General features: G+C 36.2%; 1 protein-coding gene across 1 annotated transcript; it reads left to right on the top strand.

Moving 5' to 3' along the window:
- Nucleotides 1-2,258: 2,258 nt before the first annotated feature.
- LOC131646194 (type 2 DNA topoisomerase 6 subunit B-like) lies at nt 2,259-7,298 on the top strand. Its single transcript, XM_058916314.1, has 12 exons — nt 2,259-2,311; nt 2,530-2,635; nt 3,140-3,220; nt 3,329-3,355; nt 3,733-3,838; nt 3,926-4,001; nt 4,278-4,298; nt 4,704-4,900; nt 5,519-5,663; nt 5,766-5,984; nt 6,315-6,419; nt 6,693-7,298. The coding sequence occupies exons 1-12, from the start codon at nt 2,276-2,278 to the stop codon at nt 7,002-7,004; spliced, it is 1,431 nt and encodes a 476-aa protein (XP_058772297.1). The 5' UTR covers nt 2,259-2,275; the 3' UTR covers nt 7,005-7,298.
- The last annotated feature ends 2,869 nt before the right edge of the window (nt 7,299-10,167 follow it).

The following is a 10,167-nucleotide window of genomic DNA, read 5'->3' as shown; positions in this document are numbered from 1 at the left end:
GTTTCTTGTCGAACGGGGACGGTTCTTTGATTTGAAGCTTCTAAGTTAATTATTGGAGTTCCTTCGAACATCTCTGTTCTTCGTGAGGGGCCTACATCCCTAGTGGTTGTCCTAGATGAAGGAACTATGTCTTGTACACGTTCTAAAATGGGCCTCTCTTCTTGATTCGAAGGTTGTTTGTCTTTCCTTTTAGGTGGTGTTATTCCCATGAATTCTGCCATTCGATTCATTTGAGATGATATCTTTTGGAAAGTCTCCATGTTTTCTCTATTTGTGGTAGTAACATTTGCCATTAGTGGGCTTAAAACTGAAGTCAATTCTCTGGCCAAAACCCCTACCATATCATGGTTGCTTGCATCCATTTCTTGTCGAAATGTTGCTTGGTTATTTTTGGTAAAATGAGGCACCTGGGTAGAAAAACCAGTGTTATGTGCACTTCGACCCACTGAACTAACATTTGGTGAAAATGCCGCATTGTTAGTTGGGGCATATATAGATCCTGCCCCTCGTACGCCTGTTCCATATGGATATGGCATTCCATATGAACTATTTGGTCTCCATTCGAAAGCAGAATTCGTGCCTTGACCAGGAAAATTATTTGCAGCATTTGTCGAGGCAAACAATACGTCCTCTGCGCTTGTGGATGAGGGTGCGGTTGTCGACACTGAAACTGGAATAGTCCCTGAAGGCCCTGTATTATTTTCAGGCAAAGCCTGGGAATTATCTGCAGGTCTCGATCCATTTGGACCCGTTGCATCTTGTATTCCTTGAGTAGAAGTCGAATTTGCCGCTCCTGATCCTGAACCTTGTGGGGGATCTCGATCACCCCCTGTACTGGCCGTAACGACCATTTTCCTGTTGTACCTTCGTTTGGGAATCGGTTGTGCACTGTTCTTTAATTTACCGTTCCTAAGGTTCATACAAGATCTTGATATTGTCTAGACAAAAATAAAGCAATTGATTAAAACAATCTGCTTGACACTGTCCCACTGGGCGTGCCAATTTGTTTACGGTGATTTTCGGTAAACAACCGCTAGTCTTCCAAACTATAATAAATATGATTTGGTTACTCGCAGGATCGACTAGATTGATCCTAGGACACATAGTCAAGAAGATTGTCATCAACGTTCATTCGAACCATATTCATTATTTGTCTTCTTCAATAAGCGTCGTTCGATTAAAGAACAAATAGTCTTGACAATCACTTTGTTATATATAAATGTGATTTCAGCGAAAAGATAAGTAACATAACATAGAAAATTAAAAGGACTATTGAAACGTAAAGAATCTTAAACTGCAGAAATGTAAAAGACTTTGAAAGTAAATAACATGAAAGTAATTCGAAAGTAAATGACGTTAAAGTAAAGATACAGAAATGTAAATGGCAAGAAGTAAACGAAATGCAGTAATTCTGGAAAATATTTAAAAGCAAAGGGTAATACACATGTATTAAAATGGTGGTGTCATACGTACATTTTCTCAGCGAACTCTTTCTCTTAACGCTTGATACTTGAGTAAATATGTGAGTGATTTGTACAAAATGAACACACAGAATCCTAACATTAAGACTCCTATTTATACTAGTTTCGACCTTAACGGTCCTATACTAATCTGCTGCCACGTTTCTCATAAAAACTTCTAGCGATGCCATCTGTTACTTGGACAGTTACGAAACCGTCTTCGAATTTCAAATCTTCCCGTCTGAGTCTGTCTTCGACGCGTGGCAGTGTATTAAACAAACACTACGAAAAAACACGCTAAGTAGTAATACTTGAATATATTTACAAATTTGTCTAAGTCCCCGAAGACACATACTTTTCACTAGCTTTCAATATTCATTATCTTCATAGTGAACTTAGAAATCTTTACTCTCGAAGCATGACCATCAGTAGCCATTCTTTTATTTTTAAGGGATGGCCATCAGTAACCATCTTTCCTTCGATTTTCTACTTCTTCGAAGGATAAATAATATAAAACGAAATCTTCAGCTAACACCTTTAGATAAAATGAAAAATTGGTACGTTCAGAGATATATCTGCAAAAAAAAAAAACATTTTAAAAATTTTATACAAAATTTGAGAGAAGGTATAAGGGTGGGATGAGAAATCCTGAAACTTACTTAATTATACACCAGATTAAAGCTCATAATGTTTGATGGGCCCACTTATCAGGCCCACTGCCCACATCGTTCAGTGTATAGTTTTTGCAGTATAAATAATGATTTTCAAATTTGTAACTCAGTTTCAGCGCGCGAACGAGAGAGATCTTATTCGGAATGGAGTTTTCTTCAGTTCAGAAACTTTGTTTACACGTGAGCTTCTTCTTCTTAATCTCTTCACATACTAATCTTCACATATATTTATTATTTTCCTACAATTATTTTCTCGTTTATTCAGTTATGTAAATCTGTTCTTACATTTCCTGCGAGTTTAGCTTCGTCTTCGCTTAACAGCAAGATTTGTTCAATTTTGTTTTCTCCGATTTTTCAACTTGTTCAGTTACTTATATGATTCCATTCTTCGATTGCAGTTAATTTCTTCAGCATATCAGAGATGCCGATTATCCGAACAGATTTGCAGACTCTCAGTTGGTCTCACTTGCTCTTCATCTTCCGATCATTCTCTTAAAATTTCTAGTAATCCTCTATCGCCGCACGCTAATTAACATTTATGTGATGAATTTCTTTAAAAAAATGTTAGGATATAATTTCAATTTTAGGAAATAATTCCTATTAGTAATGTTACATGAATTTTCATGTTCAATTTTAGCGTCATGCTTTCTATATGTATTTTACTGGAATTTTTGCCTTCAATTTTAGGGAAATGATTTTTATTGGTAAATCTTTGTAGCACCAACACCTCAGAGAAAATGTGTGTATGTGTCAGTGTCGGTGTCCGAAATCAGCACCAACACCTTTGTGAAAAGGTGTGTCCATGTCACCGTTGGTGTCCGAAACCGACACTTGTGATTTAATTTAATTTATTCATTTTTTCAAATTATTATAAGTGTTGATGTATCAGTGTTGGTGTTGTGTTTCTGGTGTTCGTAATTCATAGATTACAATTTTTATTACTTGAGCAATTTGTGTTATAAGAGTAATGCTTGGTTTTATAATAACATTCAATTTTCTTGTTAGCAGTATCTGATACTGGCATTGGGAGCAGCTTAGAGGAATTTCAAGAAATGAGGGTTTCTTTCACAAATGTTGCTGACAATTGGGGTAGACAAATGAACAAGTCATGACTGTCATTAGAGTTGATATTTTCCATTCCGTTGATTTGCATTTTGTAGATGATTATTAATCGATGATTTTTATTTTGTGAAACAGATGGAATGCTTTCTATCAAAACCACCGGTAAGTTCAATGTTTTGACATAGTTGTGCTTTGATCTCTCGTTGAGCATATACATATTGATATGCTAAAGAGCACAAATTCAAAAGGAGAGATCATTATTCGTGATAACTCGGTTGCTCTTGCTCATAACTTGGAAAGTGTTCTTAGCATAATATTTTAATGGTTAATCATTGGTACTTTTGATATGAACTCGATTTTTATTAACCATATGGAAATCTGACAAACCACATTTGATTTACTGAGTATTTCCTTGGTGGCATAATTATTTATACTACTTCATGGTTTAAGAGTAAAGTAGATTTCAACTAGTATTGAATATGTTTCTATGTTAGTTTAGTTGTTGTCACAATTCTAATCGCGGGCTATGGAAATGGTAGGTATCAGTGATAGTGAGATACATAATTATCAGATAAATCTGAAAGAAAGAGGTTCCTCAAGAATAACTAAACTACCTCCAAACACAAAAAATGGTGCAAAATTCAGGCACGCGTGTTACTTGAACTTCATTGATTTAAGACTAATTAGTTGGCCAAGTTTCTTTCTAAAATTGGTGGTCGACTTATTTTGCAGTGGCAGTGAAGTTTGCTTTTCTTCTTTTGTTAACCCTGATCTCTTGCTGGCTGAAATTCATAACCTCCTAGAGAAGGTATGTTGGCTTCATTGTCTACTTAATCAAATCTTTTTTTTGTTGGAATTGGAAAAACAAAACTTTTGAATTTTGGTATGCTGATATTTTAAATCTACATCTGCTTGATTAAATGGCTTATTTGCAGCAAATTGTCTTGTTCTTTAATGCATATCAATATTGAAGTTATATTGTTTGAAGGATTTTACTGAAGTTCTAACATGGTACTGTTTCCCTGCAAAACATTCTTCAAATTCCATATTCTCTGTTGATTTTTTTATTTGTTGATTTTTGCAGATGTTAATTCTAAATATTCCTGTAAGTTGAACTGTCATTACACCAGAATTCTCTGAGGCTCTCACATTCTTTCAAACAAACATAGTTTGCATAATGTAAATGGTGCAGCTGGAGTGCATTTCCTTCCATCTCATATGCTAACAACAATTCACAATTCTACCAAATCAGATTGCCTAATTGCAAGTCCATATCATTGATATAATCTGAAGCAGCCTTATAAATTTAATGCAGAACCACTGATTGAAACTTCGCCATGTTTTGATGCTTCAGTTTGTTATACTTTTAATAGTTAATGATTTCACAAATCAGAATGCAAATTGCACTTCTATTTCATTTTTATAATCCACAGAAACAATTCAAATTTACGCTAAACATTGATTGAGATTCTAACACAGTTTTAGCGATTTACTTTGACTTTCTATCCAGAATGTTGCAATTCAATTAGTAGCAGAAGACAGCAATGTGCCTGAATCACGATACGAAAAGGTTTTTCTTGCAAATACATGCGAGCAGTTGCCAATCTCAACATCAAGTCTTGAACATCTTAAGTTAGGCCTCGAAGACTATGTACTTAAGCATGGAAATAACTCAAGTGACCACTGTAACTCTTGCTTCACAAGTTGGTATATTCGCAATCTCACGCCACCACTGTGTTTATCATTTAGAAGCATATTGTTTTTGTTCTAGAATCAGTAGTTTGGTTGCTTTCGCAAAGGTTAGTCACTCAGGATTTAGGAAGATATCTTCTCTACTATGATATACTTCAAATACGATTGCCTGTTAGTTGGCAGAATCCTATGGTTCCTGTGATATGTGATTACTGTTGAACAATAAAATTCCCTGTTTACAACTCTATGGGCAGTATAGTGCAAAGTAGTTTTCAGTTTTTTCTAAGGTGTCATAGTCAGCTACATAGAAGAACCCTTAACATATGATATTACCCGGACAATTTTTGATGTCTGGTATTCACAACTGTTGATCCCATTTACATGTGATTCATAATTTGTTATTATTCGATCCATTTAACTTCATTGTTTGTAACCCTGCATAAACTTGTAAAAAAAACAACGTATCCGGTGTAGAAGTAAATTTGAGAGCTTGGTTTGCACTGTAACTCTGAGCCTTCTCCAAATATTTACTTTCTTGGTGGATATGACATACTGAATAAAAATAGGGCCTCAAGATTCTCAAGTTATATCACTAGAAGATTTTAAATTACCTACTTTTTGAACCTTTCTTAGGGAGGAGCTCAAAGTTGGGAGTGGAGTGGCTTGCAGCACTGAAAACGGTCTACACGCTGAACTGATGATGGAAGTTGTCTTAGCAATAAGTAATATATCAACTCAAAACACTACGTGCTTCAGAGAATATGGTGACAAAACAGAGGTCCCTTAACTAGTCCCTTAAATTTTTGGTTTTAGTTTGTTTTGTTGTATTAACTTTACTTATCTGCTAACTGGTTTGGATGATAACAATTGTCAATATCAGGTTTTGTATTTCAAGGACTTTTCACCAAGCACAATGTCTCAATCATCTATGAAGGCATTGAAAAGCATTGACTGGAAAAGATATGGTTTGCATTTAGGGCGTATAGTAGAGCAAGATGGCATAGCATTACTAGAATGGGAAAACCTCCCTACTCATACTCACATTGATATTGTCCTCCACTCATATCTAAAACAATATCCAACATTGGACAAATCCTTTTTTTGCCTCATCCAAGACAGCTAAACATATAGTATATTTTTAGTTATTTTCATTTCTGAGTTTCTTGATGCTTTGTTGCAAGTCTTTTCTTTGGATTTTCTTTTTCTATTATGTCTATACTATTAACTAAATAAGTGAGTCTAACATTTTATGTACTTTCTATGTCAAAAGTAATAAATATGCTAGTCAAAATAACATACTTGCTTCCCTACATGAATATATGAGTATAACATGACCATTTGCATTATGAATTAGAATTTCTTGCTGTTCTGTATGTGAATTTTACTTCCTTGACCTAATCGTAAGACTGGGATACCTGCGCCAAGGAAAAGGTCTCAAATTGATAGAAGTCTTGTTAAGAGAGCTATTAAATTTTCTCTTGATGACTTGAAGGCTAAGCATTCTGGGGATTTTCTTAGTTCGCGTGCCCTCCAGGTAAACTCATATTTAATTATCTATAGTTTCCCTCACATTTGTGATCTGTAGGCCTCTTGCACCGAGGTTTGTACACAATAGAACCTCCCTCTGCAAGGACAGACGCCATTCCTTTTTCATATATAGTGTAGCATGCACTATCACATTTTGCTGAATCAATCAGATAATCCATATACATCTTTGCATGTGAGTAACTCACTCGTTAGATGGTTTTGCATTTTTTTCTGAATTTTCTTGTTGGTTTCATTCAATTTATTGGTATCTCACTTTCAGATTTGCAACTATGCCCCTGATCTTGCTCAAACAATTGCTGGACTGATCTTGTCTTCCAGTGACTTAAATTTCCAGAGAGAATGTTTTTCACTACTTGGATTCCAGTCTAAAGATGTTGGAACTGAAATCATGGAAAACAGTATCAAGGAAAAGATTGTTTCAGTTATAGAGATGAACGACAAGGATCCTGACAAATCTAAAGAAATTGCGCCTTTCCTTTTTGAGGAGGAGGATCATATCCAGGAGGAACTGGAAGTAGAGTTTCAGAAAAGCTATTTAAGCCCCTTGGACCTGGACATCGATATGTTTTAATACTTTTTATACGTCCATATTTCAAATTCGCATAACAAATGTGGCCATTGCAGAACTCTATGTATGGATGCTGCCAATACCTGCTGTGAATATGTCTCCATGGTCTGATTATTTTGACCGGTTCATATTCTTGTCTTTTGCTTTGATTGTCACGCCAGACGCTAGTTCAGTAAGCCGGCTTGAGGGGTCCGGTTTATGCTCTCCTCTTTTTCACTCGAGTCCCTTAACACCAAAACAAAATGTTCAGGACCTAAATTCATATTTTAAATATAAATATATTTAGATATTATGGATAGGCAAAAACTTATGTTTCAAAAAGGCTTCTTTACATTTCCCATTAACAGAAATGAAACTATGTTCAGGAAAGGGTTTGTAAAACGTGAGGTTGCAAACTATATTATGGATTATTGACAGAGATAGGAACACTAAGTATTACCATTCGAAGTCCATTATTTGTAGAAGGAGAAATAAAATCATAACGGTTAGAAATGAGAATAGAGATTGGGAATGTGACGAGGAGAAGATGAAAGAGATGGCTATGAGGCATTTTTTTAAGCTTTTTAAAGAAGACCAAGAGAATGGAGCTCATAGTTACCTTTTTCTCTGTTAGACTCTTCAATTTGTAATTGATATTAAATTATTAGGAGAGTTAGTGGGTAATTATTAGAATTATTATACTATTAATTAAGAGTGTTTAGATTTAGAATAAATAGGGGAATACATTGGAGAGTTCATCATCTGGGAATTGAATAGGAAAAGGGGCCATTTTGGCATTGGGAGGCGCAGACCCTCGAAGTTCTGCAATATCATTCTGTAATCAAAGGGATTTTCTTTATTTTATATTCTATATCAGTTGGTTTCTATCATTCTCTTATCCTACTTATTTGGAGAATCATCATATAAGCTTGTGCATTGTCCCGTCTAGACTATAGATTAAGAAGGCTCATTTTGATATGATCCCCATAACGATCCGAGCGTAGATGGTTTTTCGGCTCTTTTTTTCACCAGTATTGTTGGGATATTGTGGCGCCCTCTTTACATCATTTGTGAGTAGGGTTTGGAGTGACCCCTCTTTGATTTGGTTCACATAGCAATACTCTTCTTGTGCTTATTCTGAAGATCGACCAACCAGAGTTTCTCACGCAGTTCTGTCATATTGCCCTTTGATATGTGATCTATAAATCTGTGTCTAAAATTATAATGAATTGTGTGAAACCTATGTTAAATAATATCATTTCGTCGGATCATTCTAGTTTCATCTCAAGGAAGAGAATTCTACTTGCCACCCCCCAAGTTGTATGAAAAGACCATATTGTCCTACCAAAATCATTTATTCCATTTTTAGAAATCTACGGAGAGCACCGGATTTTTCAAATTTTAGGGCGATATCTGATATTCTGCGAAAACAAGTAAGTTTCCGGTATTTTTTACCGAAAATGGTGAAATTTCCGGTATTTCGTACTGGCAATTTTGAAATTTACGGTATTTTGTACCAGAAATTTCAAAATTTCTAGTATCTTTATAAATTTTTAAAAATACCAGTAATTTTGAAATTTTTGGTATTTTGTCCAGTACCAAAAATTTTGAAATATATGAAACTTTCGGTAGTTTGTATTTTTTTAAAAAAATTATATTTTTCTTATGTTTTTTTTCCATGACTAGAGGCTGAGATGGTACAGTTGCTGGTCAGGCCATCGATAGAGCCGAGGCTCGTGCTCGGGCTCATGCTGATGAGGCTGGTATGTCAGTCTTACGTGCTGGGCGCATTGCTCCGACCGGTTCTAACCAGAAACAGAGGGCTGAGGAGGCGCGGGCGGGTAGGGGGTTTCGTGCACCTCGGCACAGGGGTGGTAGAGCTTCCACTGCTGTGGACGGGAAGTCAGAGGTTGGTGCGTATGCTAGGGTTGAGGTTATTTCCCGGGAGGATGTTGCTAGGGTTGGGGATGTTATTCGGGAGGATGCTATGGAGGATGTTGCTAGGGTTAAGCCGGTGGTTGCTAGGGTTGAGCCGGAGCAAGCTAGGGTTGAGCCGGAGGTACATGTTGTTGATGAGGTGGTGGTTGAGGAGCGGGTGACTGTGGTTGCTGAGGAGGTGGTGGTGCATGATACGGACACCACCATAGGTGCATCTACAGAGCCATCAGTACACACTGATGAGGCTTATCTAGGAGGACCTTCTGACAGGTCCGTTTTGACAGGCTATGCTGACCATGTCGCTTTTAGGATATGGCAGGGCGATGTATGTAACATTGCTTAATTTTTATTATGCAATTTGAATTATACTATTGTGTTTTAATTGTATTTTTTTTGTTGCAGGAGCGTCCAGTGCTGAAGCTCACTTCTCACAAGTCGAAGTTGAAGAACTTCCCCGAAGAACACACCCTAGGGTCAGCCCCCCATCTTCCGCAACATCTGATATTCCAGGGCCTTCAGGTACCCGGGCTTCTTCACCACCACCACCTTCACCTCCCGCTGGTGACCAGGACAGCCGCCTGCAGTACATTGCAGTTCACTTGGATAGCCTCATGGGTCTGGTGAACCCTGATGGTGAGGTCCACAATATTTTAGCTAGGTTGGTTGATGTTGTCCGTGGAGGACCTATGTGATTTATTTTTTTTATGATTGTATTATTTGTATATTTTGTACGAACATCTTTTTCATTACATAATTTTTTTTGCTAGTACATGTTTCGAGTAGATAAAGAAAATAACATCAATAACAAACATAGTTAACAAACATCAGATGACAAACAACAAGCATAAAATTAACAATCAGACCCTCCAAAAGTGTCGCAAAAATCTCAACCGTTTAAAAAACAAAAAAATTTAAACATACTGGAAATTTAGTTTATTTGAAAATTCTGGTATACCTGAAATTTCAATATTCCGGTATACCGGAAATTTAAAATAAACTAAATATCCGATATGTTGTACCGGAAATTTAAAATTAACTGAATTTTCAGTATTTTTTACCGGAAATTTTGTTCGGAAATTCTTTGTTTTTCAAATTTTTTAACAGAGGTAAAATTGGAATAAAAATTTTTTGGGGGGTGGCAGGTACAAATTATGGGGGTGGCAAGTTAATTTCTCCTCAATGAAGAATATTCATCATGATATTATTATAGCCCATGAGATGGTCCATGCGATGAAGAGAATGAAAAGCC

Source organism: Vicia villosa, linkage group LG2, assembly GCF_029867415.1.
Source record: "Vicia villosa cultivar HV-30 ecotype Madison, WI linkage group LG2, Vvil1.0, whole genome shotgun sequence".
Lineage (NCBI taxonomy): Eukaryota > Viridiplantae > Streptophyta > Magnoliopsida > Fabales > Fabaceae > Vicia > Vicia villosa.
This window is presented reverse-complemented; position numbering and strand designations above follow the sequence as displayed.

Bases quoted from the DNA above. Each gene is read 5' to 3' on its own strand.
- LOC131646194 (XM_058916314.1), top strand. From the start codon at position 2,276: ATGGAGTTTTCTTCAGTTCAGAAACTTTGTTTACAC. The intron at 3,221-3,328 runs GTAGACAAATGA...TTTGTGAAACAG, and splicing joins AAATGTTGCTGACAATTGGG to ATGGAATGCTTTCTATCAAA. The intron at 5,664-5,765 runs GTCCCTTAACTA...TGTCAATATCAG, and splicing joins AATATGGTGACAAAACAGAG to GTTTTGTATTTCAAGGACTT.